At 33.6% G+C, this 16629-nt stretch overlaps 1 protein-coding gene across 2 annotated transcripts in view; it reads right to left on the bottom strand.

Annotated features, from left to right (window-relative positions):
- The window catches only part of NF1 (neurofibromin 1), a 287975-nt gene that overhangs the window by 167975 nt on the left and 103371 nt on the right, over positions 1 to 16629 (bottom strand). For both annotated transcript variants that reach the window (XM_008010958.3, XM_008010961.3), the window contains exons 9-11: positions 5506 to 5679; positions 4945 to 5067; positions 4626 to 4700 (exon numbers count right to left, since the gene is read on the bottom strand). In XM_008010958.3, the coding sequence (XP_008009149.1) occupies positions 4626 to 4700; positions 4945 to 5067; positions 5506 to 5679 (372 nt within the window). The remainder of the gene's footprint in view (positions 1 to 4625; positions 4701 to 4944; positions 5068 to 5505; positions 5680 to 16629) is intronic.

Below are 16629 nucleotides of genomic sequence, written 5' to 3'. Positions count from 1 at the left end.
TACACATTATATTATAAAACATAATAGTGAGCATGAGACAAATTGCCCACTTCATGAGCATGTGCATGTGAGACTATCTTTTCTCAATGATAAGCCAGTGAATTTGAAAACTAAAGTCTTCAGAGAGCTAATCTGTAGCCGATCTTCTTCTTTTGTTTTTTTAAGTTTCAAGTTTTACAATTTCTGGAACACACGCATAAATGGCATATATTTTCCCAGGTAAGAATGCTATTATCAAAGCTTTAAAAGTGATTAGTGGTTCAACACAATATTAAAAGTGTATGTGGGAAACCATTACTTATATGTTTACAGAAAACAATGATAATTACAACATGAAATTAGTAAATGAAATAAAACTATTAAGTAAATCTATAATCTTAAATTGATATGCAATGATGACATGATACATGGGAGACTAACAATTACCATAAACAAAGACAAACTAATCCTAGCGAAACATTTTTTAAAAAATTATTTCGTGTATTTTCTATTTCAATTTAACCTGTTTTGCTTTGATGTCTAGTTTTTACGCCTATTTTATTTGAAAGTGTATCTTTAACTTTAAAATGAATGACTTGATATATTATTAAAAAATGACAATTATGAAAATCACTATTATCTTTAAAGTCTATCAGTTAATACAAAACTGACTGGATGAATTTTCACTATATATGTAGAGTATGCATGAAATGACCTAAAATGTAGGCTTCTAATTTATAATACTCCAGATGTTTATAAAAAAATCTGGAAGAATAACACATTCAAATTGTAGATAAGAGAGATTTAATAGCCTCACATCTCTCACGTCTCATTCCCAGATTTTTTCTTTTTCAAAACTAAGCTAATTCAAGTGTCAACATTTTAATTTCTTCACTTGGAATTCTCAGAATATTTTGAATAGCATCAAGTTACATTACTTTAACCCAAACTGGATTACAAATCCTGCTCGCCGGATAGTAAAATATAAAACCAACTTATGATACACATTTTGAATACTGAAATCCATTCAGGGAGGAATCCCAAAACTGGGAGAGAAGAAATGCTTTTTTGGGACAGTATGGTTGTTTACACTTTTCCCTCAACTCCTACTTCATTTAATCTAGTTCCTACACATGATCAATTTTTAGTCTGATAGTATAATGGATTCCTCCAACTCTCTGCAATTTTGACTTGCCCAAAGCAACCAATGCAACTTGATTTCCTTATACTTACTAAATTATACAGCTTGTGTTAATCAGCCTAAAGTAACAAAACGCTGAATAGCAATGTACATTGAGTGAAGGGTCTTCCTCACCCAACACATCTCATAAGATCTTGTCAGAAACTGATAAACTAAGAAAGACGTCCCATATAACATCCTATTCAAATTACTGTGTCATTTTAAAAATAGCTTTTAAACTGTATTGTGGTACCAGGTGCACCATATAAAATAACGTTAGGCTTAAGATTTAGTAATTTTCATAGTTTTCATTTTTCATAATATATTCATTTTAAAGTAAAAGACACATTTTCAAATAAAATAAGCATGAAAAACTAGACATCATGTGTTTGGCAAAAAAGTTTAGTATTTTGAGCAGTTACTAAATGTGTCCTTCCGGAACACCAGTCAATTAAAGTAGACTTACTCTTTTTTTCCTTGAAAATATCATGTTTATAGCCAAATTGGCAACCCTGACATAATATGAACAAATTATGTGGCAATTCCTCAAGAGATTTAAATAATTTTCAAATGCCTTGGAAATAATTTCTTTCAACTACAACCTCTCAGTACAAAGAAATCATCTCTTTTTCAGTATGTAAACTATCTATATGTAAATTATGATCAATTGTCATAAGGAAAAAAACAGAAATACGTAATATACCAGCTATAGCATGTACCAGTGATGGCTAAGATAATTGGTTCATAAGTGTGTATACTACTTTTTAAATTTCCCAATTACGTATCTAATTTAACCTAAAGGAAGTCTATGAAGATTATATAACATAGATCTTACAACTATAATTCATCTCTTATGGCACATCATAATAAAAAAGAGGACAGTACAACTACTACTATTTTAGCAACTGCTAGGAACCTGCATTACAATAAGAATCAAATAGTGGATATATTTTAAGATTTTCTAAGAAGAAATGCTGGAATATTTTAGATCTAAACTCAGTACTTATGAACTGAGTATGAGTACGTTTTACAAAAGTAGAACTCCGAACATCTTACTACTTCTACACAAACCCTCAATACACATCAGTAAAACTTTTATCTTATTTGAGAACGTGATACTTTAAAAAAAAAATGTGCGGACTGGCTAAAGAACCATGGGAGAAGAGAACTTATGAGGTACATTGAACCAAGAATCATTAGAAAAAAAATTTACACTATGAATGAAGATCAGAAGTCCAAATATCTAAGAATAATTTCATGTGATTTTTCAAGACAAAAATATTTCCATAATAAATGTCTTCAATGAAACTCTAAAATAGTCAATCTCATAAATTTGTATAGTCACTTTATAAATAGTCCTTTTCAACCAAAAAAGTACTTCAGATTCAATAGCGATTAGCCTCAAACCAAGGGGGAAAATATCCTAAGGAGAAACAATTTCTCACACAATCTATAATAAAAAAGTATCACTACCCAAGGCATGATTTAAAAAGATACTTTGAACTAATATTTATGTTCCTTTTCAAGTTATTTCATTGAAAAGCTACTGATATTTAATATTTTAAAATCAATGTAGTTTCTTTATAAAAACAGATTTTCATAGAACTTGATCTCTGATACAGACACACTCCACCCTCCACACATGCAGTGCTCATTAGAGTAGAAGAGGATGCACAGCCACTTTCACCAAGTACACTGAGACATGCATGAAGCACCACTCCAGGCATGCTTGGAACCCAGAAAGGAGCAGCTCAGCCACTTACAGCAGTGCCAAGTCCATGCTTGAAAGTGCTCTATATAGTCAATTGTAGACAAAAATATTTCACAATTAAAGTAACTAGCCACAAAATATCAAAAAAGTATATATTTGGGTTTATTATAAACAAATTTTAAGCACTTATGTAAAGCTATCCACTCTTTGAATATTTTTAGTATTCTGAGCCACAGCAGAAAAAAGCAATAATGTCTTATTTCTGAGTTAAACATAAACTTCAGGGTGGAAATCATCTTTTTTTCCAATGGCCTTGAAAGTAAACCTTTAAGGTACAATGCCCTGGCTCATTATGCTGACAAAAGTACAGTAATTTTTTTAAAGTTTTTAATACAAACATACCTTATTTACAATCTTCATTAAACTTTCCCTTTTGGAACAAAGCATATTCAATGTTACTTCTACCTACAATTTAACTCAGTGATACTCAACTAAGAGAGGAAGTATCATTCCTTCAGGCATATTTATTTGTTCATAATGACTAGGGATGGGGGAGATGCAGCACAAATGGCATTTAATGAAGTGAGGCCAGAGATGTTAAAGGTCCTGCAAGGCCCAAGGCATCCTGCACAACGAAGGACTGTCCTCCCAAAATGCTCACTAAACACCTGCTGAGAAAAATTAAATGTGTCACCAAATAGCTTTATCAATAGTGAATTTTCCACTGCAGGAATGGATAGAATATGGGCAGCATTTATTTTAAATAAATACAACATTCAGGGCAAATGAGGGTAAAGAGTTATTTTCAACTCACCAGAGGCACAGTCTTAAAATGGAATTTGATTATAAACAGGACAAATATACTAAGTTATCAATGATTAAAGCCTCCTTTAAGGAAGGAAAATGTTGACCATTTTACCCATAAATGTGAGTATCTATCATTTGATAAAAGTGGAATAATGGAAAATAACACCTGAGAACTTTCAAAATAGGGTTGTTCATAATTACAGGAACAGAATTTTTAAAATCCACAGTCCAAATCTGATAAAGTTTTGCTGTCTATTTAACGTCTCCACATCAGAGTTGAAGCTTTCACAAGTACCTTTTAATGATTTCACTTACTTTGTCTGATATGCTTTTGTATCTTGTGAATACCTACTTTAAAGTATGCTAATATTTCATTTCGTTTAAGAAAAATAAAATTTTACACTATGAATGAATTTAGGATCAAAAGATTTAAAAGTACCATCAAATACAGTCCCATCATTTTGTCAATGTGCTATACTAGACTACAACATAAATACTATTACTTTTAATTTAAATGGTAAGGTGGCAAGTCAATGTATCAAATGCTGTGAAAGGGCTAAGAGTATTCAAATAATATGTTTGAAAAGCTTTGGGATGAAAATTTTAAATTGTATTTTCAGTGGCGTTTTTTTCAAGGACTTCTGATCTGAATAAAACATTTTAGATTTAATCTTTCCAAAGCATCTTATTAACTCCATCTTCCTTAATATGGTCCCTTCAGTCAAACTTAATATGAAACTTAATATGAAAAATTAAGTCAAACTTAATATGAAAAATACAAATATTTATCAATTATCAAATATAATCACTGTGGAGAAATTTTCCTATTTCATACATCTAAATTCAGAACCTTTTTGAAAACCAAGAGTGCATTTCTTAAAATGAAATATGCAAAGAAAAGAACGAAAAAATTTTTTTTAGTAATTTAGCAATACCTTTTGGACTTACATTGGTGATGATTCGATGGAGTGAATTTACCAGCACATAGTGAAATGTAGAAGGTGAATTCTGAGCCAGGCAGATCTACAGAAAAAGAAAAACAAAGCAGATTATTTCTATGAGAAAAATACTCAGTAATACAAATGAAGTTAAAAAAAACAGCAAATAGAACGTTTTTGTTTTTTTTTTAAAAAACACTAAGTTTTTAAGGTCTTGAAATGAACATCAATACATAATAGTGAGAAATACCGATAAAAGTAAACCTATTTTTGTTTATAAAGGATAACAGCATCAGTAAACATAGTTAGATAAAAACCAATGCTCTCACCTTAAAGTGTTGGTTGTTGTGAGGACTTATACGAAAGCAAGAAACAAGGCAGTCAATCATTAGATCCACATCTGCAGGCTGACTGCCTCTTGAGAATGGCTTACTTGGATTAAAAAGCAGGTTCTATAAAAACCCCAACAGAAAACAAAAGCCTTTAAATGCCCATGCAGTATTTCTTTACTAACATGTAATAACATCAACACATTACCCACACAGATGGCAGTAAAATTCAGTTGCCAGAAGAAGCACAAAGCACCAATACTGTAGTTCATCAGTCTGATACAACTGCTCCTATACTATATATAGGTTCCTTTCAGATCCTAATAGACACATTATTTTAAACCTAAGTCTGTATATTTATGCTCATTTAAGAAAATGGTGTTTTCTTCATATTCTCAATCCATTTAGGCTGATGAACACAGAAAAAACAAAAGAAAGTCCTATGAACTTAACAAAGAATCAGAACTTTAATGTTAGCAATTATCTTTGACAAAATACTTATGCTAGAAAATTCATTTCATTTTCTTAAAGTTTGTAGTAGAGAAAGGATAAGCATGTTACCTTAAGATCAACCACCATGGACTGAACAAGTAGGAAAATGACAGAGTTATCTTCCCAATTGATGTAAGTACTTGCTTTACACAGTTTGACACAGGCAATTGCAGCACTTTCTGTCAGCTGCCTACTTCCTCCATGGCCAGCAAGAGCTTTTCGTAGACTGTCCAGAAATAACTTCTACAGAATTCAAATATAGCGATAAGATAATATATGAAGTTTCTTCTATTCCAGATTTACCTAATATTATAGCAAATTAACAGCCTCTAAAACTCATACTATAAAGAATGCATAATTTATATTTGTAGTTTTCAATTTCATAATTTAAGTAGTGGTCATCATTTACATGTTTCTCAAATCAAAAAAAAAAAAACATGCTTTTTCTATTTTCTTTATTGAATTATTAAATGAATACAAAAAAACAGTCCTTCCCAAACAAGCTGCTTTCTGAACTTTTTTTTTTTTCCCCCAAGATGGTGTCTTCCTCTGTTACCCAGGCTGGAATGCAAAGGCACAATCTCGGCTCATTGCAACCTCTGCCTCCCGGGGTCAAAGTGATTCTCCTGCCTCAGCCTCCAGAGTAGCTGGGTTTACAGGCGCCTGCCACCATGCCTGGCTAATTTTTGTATTTTCAGTAGAGACAGGATTTCACCATGTTGGCCAGGCTGGTCTTGAACCCCTGGGCTCAAGTGATCCTTCTGCCTCGGCCTCCCAAAGTGCTGGGATTACAGGCGTGAGCCACCACGCCTAGCCTTCAACTTTGAATTCAGCTGATCATATCTTCTTTTTGATATTTAAAGTCTAAATATTATACTATCTTGGCTCTGGTCTATGATAAATTGTTCCACCCTTTTGTAACACACCAGGTTATATTCAACCTTCAGCCTTCTAAATAGGAATATATTCAAGGCTGTTCTGTTGCTCTAAATTTGTTTCTCAAAAAAAATTACCTACTCTTGTGATGTTAATCCCTCTTTACAGTTCATTAACAAATTTCTTCACTTGGCTTTTCTCCTAAATGAGTATCTCGCATCTCCACCTACAAGTATGCTCAAATGTAACAAGTCAAGAACTAAACTCACCCAACACCAGCATAATATATTCTTCTCAAGTGTACATGGAACATTCTCCAAAACAGACCATATGTTAGGCTACAAAATAAGTCTTAATACATTTAAAGAAATTGAAATCATACAAAGTATGTTGTCTGAACATAATGGAAATGAAAAACCAACAGCAGATAAAAAACTAAAAAATTCACAAATACGTGAAAATTTGTGAATGTTAACAGATCAAAGGAAAAAATCACAAAGGAAATTAGAAAACAACTTGAGACAAATGAAAATGAAAACATAACATACTAAAACTTGTAAGATGCAGTGAATGCACGGCTAAAAGAAAAATGTAAAGCTGTAAACATTAAAAAATAAGAAAGTTCTCATTCAATAACCTAACTATACACCTCAAGGAACTAGAAAAAGAGTAAACTACACCAAAGCTAGCAGAAGAAAGAAAATAATAAAGATTAGAGAGAAAACAGAGAACAGAAAAACAATGGAGAAAAATTACAAAACCAGAAGTTGATCCTTTGAAAAAGTCAACAAAACTCTAGCTAGATCGTTTAACAAAAAAAGAAACAAATAAAAGAGAGACAGAGAGAAAGAACACCAAATTACTAAACTCAGATATGAAAGTGGTGACACGGTCAGATGCAGTGGCTCATGCCTGTAATCCCAGCACTTTGGGAAGCCAGGGCAGGCGAATCACTTGAGGTCAGGAGTTCAAGACCAGCCTGACCAACACGGTAAAACCCCCATCTCTGCTAAGAAGACAAAAATTACACAGGCATGGTGGTGCATGCCTGTAGTCCCAACTATTAGGAAAGCTGAGGCAGGAGAATCGCTTGAACCCAGGAGGCGGAGGTTGCAGTGAGCCAAGATCGTGTCACTGCACTCCAGCCTGGGAGAAAGAGCAAGACTCCATCCCCACACCCCCGCCCAACCCACCAAAAAAAGGGAAAAAAAGTGGTGACACTACTGATTTTACAAAAATAAAAAGAATTATGAGATGATACTATGTAAAACTATATGCCAACAATTTGGATAACCTGGATAAAATAGACAAATTTCTACAAACACACAATCTACCAAAACTAACTCATGAGGAAATGGAAAATCTAAATAGAACTATAACTAGTAAAGGGATTAAATCAGTAATCACAAAGCTCCCAAAGAAAAGGCCAGGACCAGATAGCTTTCACTGGTTGATTCTATCCAAAATTTAAAGAATGCTTCTCAAACACTTCCAAAAAATTAAAGCGAAGGGAACATTTCTCCTCATTAGTTATATGGTCCAACATTACCCTGATACCAAAGCCAGAAAAAAATACTACAAGAAAACTACAGGCTAATATACCTTAGGAATACTGATGCAAAACTCAACAAAATCAGCAGCCTATTAAAAGGATGACAAACCACAATCAAGTGAAACTTACTCCAGGGGCACAAGATGATTCAACAACAAAAAAATCAATGTAATACACCACATTAATAGAATGAAGAAGAAACTCCACATGATCATCTGAATCAATACAGAGAAACCACTTGACAAAGTTCAACACCTTTTATGATAAAAAACACTCAAGCTAGGAATAGGAAGAAATTTCCTCAACATTATAAAACCCATATAGTAAAAACCAATAGCTAACAACATACTCAATAGTAAAAGATTGCAAGTTTTTCCCCTAAGATCAGGAACAGGATGGTGATGCCCACTTTTTCTTCTTCTATTCGGCATAATACTAGAAATTCTAGACAGAGCAAGTAGGCAAGAAAAAGATGGAAAAGTCATTCAAATTGGACAGAAAGAAGCACAATTATGTCTATTCACAGATGATGTATCTGTAGAAATCCCTAAAGATGACACATACACACCAAAAACAATCTGTTAGAGCTAATAAATTCAAAGTCACAATACAAAATCAGCACACAAAAATCAGCTAGATTTCTATACATTAGCAATGAAAAATACAAAAACGAAATTAAGAAAATAATTCCACCTATGATAGCATCAAAAATAAAATATACAGGAATTAAGAAGGTGAAAAACTTATACAATAAAAAACTACAAAACACTGCTGAAAGAAATTAAACATAAATAAATGGAAAGATATCCCATGTTCCTAGATTGTTAAGGTAACAATATTACCCCAAAGCAATATACAGATTCAATGCAATCCCTATCAAAATCCCAGTGGTATTTTTCGCAAAAAAAAAAAAAAAAGAAGAAAAAGCCATCCAAAAATTCATATGGCATCTCAAAGAACTGCATAATAGTCAAAACTGTCCTGAAAAAGAATAAAGTTGGATAACTCACACTTTCTTATTTGAAAACTTACTACAAAGCTACAGCAATCAAAACAATGTGGCACCAGCATAAGCACAGTCATACAGACCAATGGAATAGAGAGCCTAGAAAGAAACCCTCACACATATGACCAATTTTTGACAAAGGTGCTGAGACCGTTCAATGGCGAAAGGAGAGTCTTTTCAACAAATGACGCTAGGAAAACTGATTATCCACATGCAAAAGAATGAAGATGGACCCTTCTCTTACATCATATACAAAAATTAACTCAAAACAGATCAAAGACCAAAACTTAACAGTAAAGCTATAAAACTCCTAGAAGAAAATATAGGAAAAAAAATATTTCCAACATTGCATTTGGCAAAGATTTCTTGTATATGATACCAAAAAAGCACAGGCAACAAAAGAAAAAAAACAGATAAACTGGACTTCATCAAAATAAAAACTTTTGTATAACAAAGGGCACTATCAAGATGAAACAACAATCCACAGAGTGGGAGAAAATATTTGCAAATAACGTATCTCATAAGGGATGAATAACCAGAATATATTAAAAATTCCTATAACTAAAAAAAAAAAAAAAAAAATTTAGAGCCTTACAAATACTTTAGTTGTTTTAAAAAACTGAAAATAGATGAACTAAGCCATTGCCTCAAGAAATAACAATATAAATAAAATGAAAGCTACAATTAATGAAACAGAAAAATTTAAATGCTAGGAAACAAAATCAAAGTCTAGGTTTTAAAGACTAATAAAATAGTAAACATGAACAAGGAAAAAGAGAAATGAGTAAACAGTTACAAACATGGATACTAAAGATAATTACATGAGAATATGGAAATATAACCTTTATATAATTGTACAAGTAAAATATATAAGTATTATATACAACTCTGCACTGATAAAATTGAAAAATGTATTTTCTAGCAAAGAACAAACCATCAAAAGTGACTTTAAAAACAACAGAAATTCTTCAAAAAATTAAAAATAAAATAATGATATGATCCAGCAATTCTACTTCTGGATATATATTCAGAAGAATTAAAAGCAGGGTCTTGAAGTTATTTGTACACCCATGTTCACAGTAGCATTATTTATAACAGCCAAAAGGTGGAAACAACCGAAAAATCCACTGGCATATAAATTTAGATAAATAAAATGTTGGTATACACATACAATGGAATATATCATTCAGCCTTAAAGAAGAAGGAAATCCTGACATGCTACAACATGGATGAATACTATTTCAGCCATTAAAAAAAGAATGAAATCCTGTCTTTCACGGCAACACGAATGGAACTGGAGGACATTATGCTAAATAAAATAAGCCCATGTCCAAAAGACAAATACTGTATGAGTCCACTTATATGAGGTAGTCAATGATTCAGAGAGACAGAAAGTAAAAGGATGGTTGCCAGGAGTTGAGGGTAGGGAAGAAAGGAGAGCTGTTTAATAGACACACAATTTGTTTTGCAAGATGAAAAGGTTTTGGAGATTGGTTGCACAACAATGTGAAAGATAGTGCTACTAAACTGTATACTTAAAAATGGCTAAGATGGTAAACTTTATTTTGTGTGTATTTTACTGCATACAAAATTTTAAAAAGCGACAGAAAACCTACATAGATCCATTTATGGGAGTTCAAATAAAAGGTGATTAATGAGTTATTTTAAATAGGCAATAGATAGGCTAGTTCTAGAAATAGCATTAAGAAACCAGTAGCAGTACTTAAGAAGAAAAGTATAAACTGAAGGTCAAGACTGAACAGGAAGCTTACTTTTCCACTGAATTTCCTTCCTGATGTATAGTGAAAATTTCCATTATGTCAATTTTTTTTTTAAAACTAATGATAAGCAAAAGTCAAAGGAAATCGTAACAGCTTCTAACCTTGATGATTTTATAATGATTTCTATCTAATCGGATAATTTCTATTATTTAAATTATTCCAGGCCATAGAAAAGACTGATAGTTCCTGAACTCACATTACTAATTTGGCACAAATAACTGTTAGAATAATTAGTTACTTTCAAAAGTGATAATGTATATTATGTTAAATATACACATTTTCTAAGCATCAGAAAGCTGAAGCCCTGGAAGGAAATGTTTTATTAAGTAGCTACCCAATACATTTGCCAATAGCCAACCAAGTTTACCTCACACACACACACACACAAATGAACATACTAAAAGTACGGATTTCCAAATATATTTCAGCTCCAAATTTAAAGTGAATGTTTATATAACATAGAAACTATCTGACTGGATACAATTCAGCTCTAAAACTAGAGTTCAGGGCCCTTTATCTTTTGTTATTAATTTTAAATTTTTTGATGTATTAATATTTATGAAGAACATAGTAATGTTTCCATAGATATAAAGAGATCAAATCAAGGTAATTAGCATATCCATCATCTCTTATCATTTCTTTGTGCTGGGAACATTCAACATCCTCCTAGTTCTTTGAAACTGTGTAACATATTGTTAATTACAGTCATCTTACAGTGGTATACAACACTAGAACTTACTCTTCCTATCTAGTTGTAACTTTGAATCCTTTAACAAATCGCTCCCTACCCTTCCTGCGCCCTATCCTTCCCAGCCTGTAGTATTCTGTTCTACTTTTTACTTCTATGAGATCAACTTTTTTTAGCTTCCATGTACGAACAAGAACATGCAGTGTTTAACGTTCTGTCCCTGGTTTATTTCACTTAATATAATGTCCTCCAATTCAATCTATGTGCCTCAAAATACAGAATTTCATTCTTTTTTATGGCTGAATACTATTCCACTGTGTATATATACCATATTTTCTTTATGCATTCATCTGTTGCTAGATACTTAGGATGATTCTATATCTCGGCCACTGTGAATAGTGCTGCAATAAACATGGGGGTGCAGATGTCCCTTCCTTTGGATAAATGTCCAATAATGAATTGTTGGATCACATGGTAGTTCTAGTTGCAGTTTTTTGAGGAACCTTCTCACTGTTCTCCATAGTGGCTGTACTAGTTTACATTCCCACTAGCCACATTTAAGAGTTCACTTATCTCCACACCTTTGCCAGCACTTGCTAATTTTTATCTTTTTGATAGTAGCCATTCTAACCAGGATAAGATGATATCTCACTGTGGTTTTGATTTGCATTCCCTGATGACTAGTGATGTTGAGCTTTTCAAAAAAATGTATCTGTTGGTCATGTGTCTGTCTTCTTTTAAGAAATGTCTATTCAGGTCATTTGCCCATTTTTTAATTGGATTCTTTTTCTTTTTTTGCTGTCAAGACGTCAGAGTTCCTTGTATATTCTGGATATTAATCCTCTGCTGGATACATACTTTGCAAATATTTTCTCCTATTCTGTAGGTTGTCTTCTCACTCTGCCAATTGTTTCCTTTGCATTAATGTTAATTTTTTAAAGAAAAGTAACTTAAATGCTTGACAATACGGAATTTAAAATATGGTACATTCAAGCTGGGTGCAGTGATGCATGCTTATAGCTGCAGCTACCTGAAGGTTGAGGTGGAAGAGGATCGCATAAGCCCAGAAGTTTGAGACCAGCCTGGGCAACATAATAGCAAGACTTAGTCTCTTTTTTAAAAAAATGGTATGTTCAATTTGGGGAGCACCTTACAGCAGTTAAAGCCAACGACCTAGATGAACAATAGTTCTCAAATTTCAATGTGCATTAACAACCACTTGAAAGGACTTAATAAAAACTGCTGTTTTTAGTGAGAAACTAAATATTTAGTTAGAAACTAAGAACTGGCATTTCTCACAAGTTTCCAGGTGATGCTGATGCTGCTGGTCTAAAGACCACACTTTGAGAAACACTGAACTATATACCTATCTGTCTATCTCCCCATCCTCATAAAAATGTAAAAGCTAGACTGGAAGAATACACATTTAACCCTTTGCAGCGGCTGTCCCTGGGAAAGAAGAAAAAGAAATTAGTGGGATTTGTAATTAAGTGAGAATTTATGGAAGTATTACTTGTTCACAACTTTTAAAAGCCATATAAGGACTAAGCTCTGATGTTTTAACTTGCCCAAATTCCTACCTAAGGGGTCTAAGGGAGGCATGCCCTACAAACCATAAGTTCTCATCAGATGGGTTTTATTTGACCCTATATATCGTGACTTACTTTTCAATCTGACTCTGGCATAACATTATGAGACAAGGACAAAATATTTAGCCCCAAAATATATTTTCTTGCCATACCTTGAAATTGCCATGCAAGGTCTCTTGTGGGAAAAAAATCCACATTCTATAGAGAATCCCCTTTTCCCTTTGTTTTCCTTCCTTCCTTTCCAGATCCAGGAGATAATCGACTTAAGAGTCAGGCACCCTTTTAGGTCTAGTAAGAAACATTTCACAACCTGCTCTCTGAAGTTTGCTGAGAGATTCCTCCGTGCAACAAAACCTGGTCTCCATAATCCTTTATCCTTTATCTTAACCTGGACACTCCTTTCCATTAATCCCAAGTCTTCAGACGAACTCAACTGTCAACTAGAAAATGTTTACAGTTACCTATAGCCTGGAAGCCCCCACTTTGAGTTGTCCCACCTTTCTAAACCAAACCAATGTATTTCTTAAATGTATTTGATTGATGCCTCATGCCTTCCTAAAATATATCAAACCAAGCTGTACCCCAACCACTTTTGGGCACATGTTCTCAGGACCTCCTGAGGGCTGTGTCACTCATATTTGGTTCAGAATAAATCTCTTAAAATATTTTATAGAGTTTGACTCTTTTCGTGGACACATATATAAATTTCTCAAAAGACGAGCAAAATATAAAAATGTTAATAGGAGTATGGGGAACTGTTACATTCTTTGTACATTTCAAATATTTCTTTTTTAAAAAAGATACTATAGTCAAAAGAAACAGGTGACTGGAAAATATTTACAGACTAAAAATGTAGGATTACTGCTCTTAATATACAAAAAATTTCGCAAATTCATAAGGAACTGGAAGCAACATAACAGAAGAATAGGTAAAGGAAGTCAACAGACACCTGCAAAAGAAAACATGCAAATGGCAAAGAAACATATGAACTGTTTTCAAACTTCAGTAACCTTAAAAAGAATAAAAATTACAATGAGATACTATCTTTGTTCTCAGTATCTGAGAATTTTAATTAGTGCTCTCATTTGGAAAATTAATGTTTAGGTCAATACTTTTTTCTTTTGTATCACTTATTAAATACGAACTTTCAGAATAGTCATGTAACCACAACCACAATCATGACATAGAACATTTCAATCATCACCACAATCAATCACCTACTGCTCCTTTGCAATAAATTTCCTCCCCTAACTCTCACTCCTGACATCCACTTATCTGCTTTCTGTCCTGAATTTTGTCTTCTCTAGAAGTTTTAAGAAATCACATAGCATGTCATCTCTTGAGCCTGGCCTCTTTCACTTAGCATAATATTTTTGAGATTTACACATGTTGCCGAGTCAGTAGTTAGTTCCTTTTTATTGCTGAATAGTATTCCATGGTTTCAAGGCATCACCATTGGTTTATTCATTCACCAGCTGATGGACACTTGGGCTGTTTTCAAATTTAGGCTATTATAAATAATATGTAGCCGGGCGCGGTGGCTCAAGCCTGTAATCCCAGCACTTTGGGAGGCCGAGACGGGCGGATCACGAGGTCAGGAGTTCGAGACCATCCTGGCTAACACGGTGAAACCCCGTCTCTACTAAAAAAATACAAAAAGCTAGCCAGGCGAGGTGGTTGGTGCCTGTAGTCCCAGCTACTCGGGAGGCTGAGGCAGGAGAATGGCATAAACCCGGGAGGTGGAGCTTGCAGTGAGCTGAGATCCGGCCACTGCACTCCAGCTCGGGCGACAGAGCAAGACTCCGTCTCAAAAAAAAAAAATAAATAAATAAATAAATAAATAAATAATATGTATACTCAAGTATACATCCTTGAGAGAAGGTATATGCCTCTGTATGATTTTTTAATTTTCATATTATAGGTACACAACATAATTTTCATTTTCTTCAAGACTGTAACACCTTCAACATTCGTATCTATGGATTAATATTCACAGATATAAATGTTTAATCTATATGCATATTCTTGTTCCTAATCTTATGTTATCATTCTATGCCTGAAAACTTATAACATATTTTTAACATACTGTTTGCTTCCTTTCTGAATGCCATTTTTTCAGCTTTATTGAGGTATGATCGAAAAATAAAAATTGTATATATTTAAGGTGTACAACATGATGTTCTGATAAACTTATATATTCTAAAATAAGTACCACAATCAAGGTAATTAACATATCCATCACATCACACAGTTTACCTCTGAAAGAGAAGGTAAGAATACCTGAGATGAGATACTATCTTACCTTATTAGTGTGGCAAAAATTTTAAAGACTGAACAATAGCTAATCCTGATAAAAATGCAGGAAAATAGGCAATTCAGTGGGGATGAAACTGTGACCTGCTGCAACTACTGGGGAATGTAAATCTAGTAATAACTATTACAAATTTTAAATGCAAATGTTCTTGACACAGGAACCCCCAGTTTTTGGATTCTAATCTATAGAATTAAGAGCATCAGTTAACAAGAATATATGAAAAATATATTTACTTAAGGCTTAGCTATAGTGTCAAAAAACTGAAAACATCTGAATATCCACCCATTCAGCAAAATGGCTGAGTAAATGAGGCTCATTAGTGTAACAGAATGTTACCTAATATTGAAAGGAATGTGTTAGATCTCTATCAACTATTTTGAGGAACAGCTAAAATACTTTCTTAGATAAGTAACGAGGGAGAGTAATGTGCATAAAATAATTTCATTTTAAAATACAACCAACACCACCCTACATATGTATGTGTACTTTGCATTTGAATGTATGGGTAAATAGATGTGAGTGGAAGAATACATACCAGCCAGTAACACTAACTAGCTTAGAGGGAATGTGAGTAGAAAAGGGTGAGAATACTATTTTATTTTATTATTTTATTTTATTTTTTTTGTTTTTTGAGATGGAGTCTCGCTCTGTCACCCAGGCTGGAGTGCAGTGGCATGATCTCAGCTCACGGCAACCTCCACCTCTCAGGTTCAAGCAATTCTCCCTGCCTCATCCTCCAGAGTAGCTGGGATCGCAGGCGCCTGCCAGCACATCCAGCTATTTTTTTTGTAATACATTTTTTAAAATACATTTTTTAGTTGGGCGCAGTAGCTCATGCCTGTAATCCTGGCACTTTGGGAGGCCAAGGCAGGCGGATCACCTGAGGTCGTGAGTTCGAGAGCAGCTTGAACAACATGGAGAAACCCCATCTCTACTAAAAATACAAAATTAGCCAGGCCTGGTGGTGCATGCCTGTCATCCCAGCTACTCAGGAGGCTGAGGCAGGAGAATCGCTTGAACCCAGGAGGTGGGGGTTGCAGTGAGCCGAAATCGTGCCATTGCACTCCAGCCTGGGCAACAAGAGTGAAACTCCGTATCAAAATAAATAAATAAATAATACTTTTTTTTTTAATCCAGAAAGATATAAAAATCTAAACTTTTAAATCTAGAAAATACCAGAGAAATATTAAAAAGCATACTTCAAAAATCTTGGCACATGCCAGACAAAAAGGTCACACGCTGAATGATTCCATTTATATGAAATGTCTAGTTTAGAATAAGTAAATCTATAGAGACAAACTAGATTACTAGCTGTGAGTGAGGCGAGAGGAACAGGGGGGAGTGATTACTAACGGGTTTCTTTTTGGGAAGATGAAAATGTTCTGCA

The sequence above is a fragment of the Chlorocebus sabaeus genome, chromosome 16, assembly GCF_047675955.1.
Source record: "Chlorocebus sabaeus isolate Y175 chromosome 16, mChlSab1.0.hap1, whole genome shotgun sequence".
NCBI lineage: Eukaryota > Metazoa > Chordata > Mammalia > Primates > Cercopithecidae > Chlorocebus > Chlorocebus sabaeus.
Note: the sequence above shows the minus strand (reverse complement) of the source record. Positions and strands in the feature narration are given on the sequence as shown.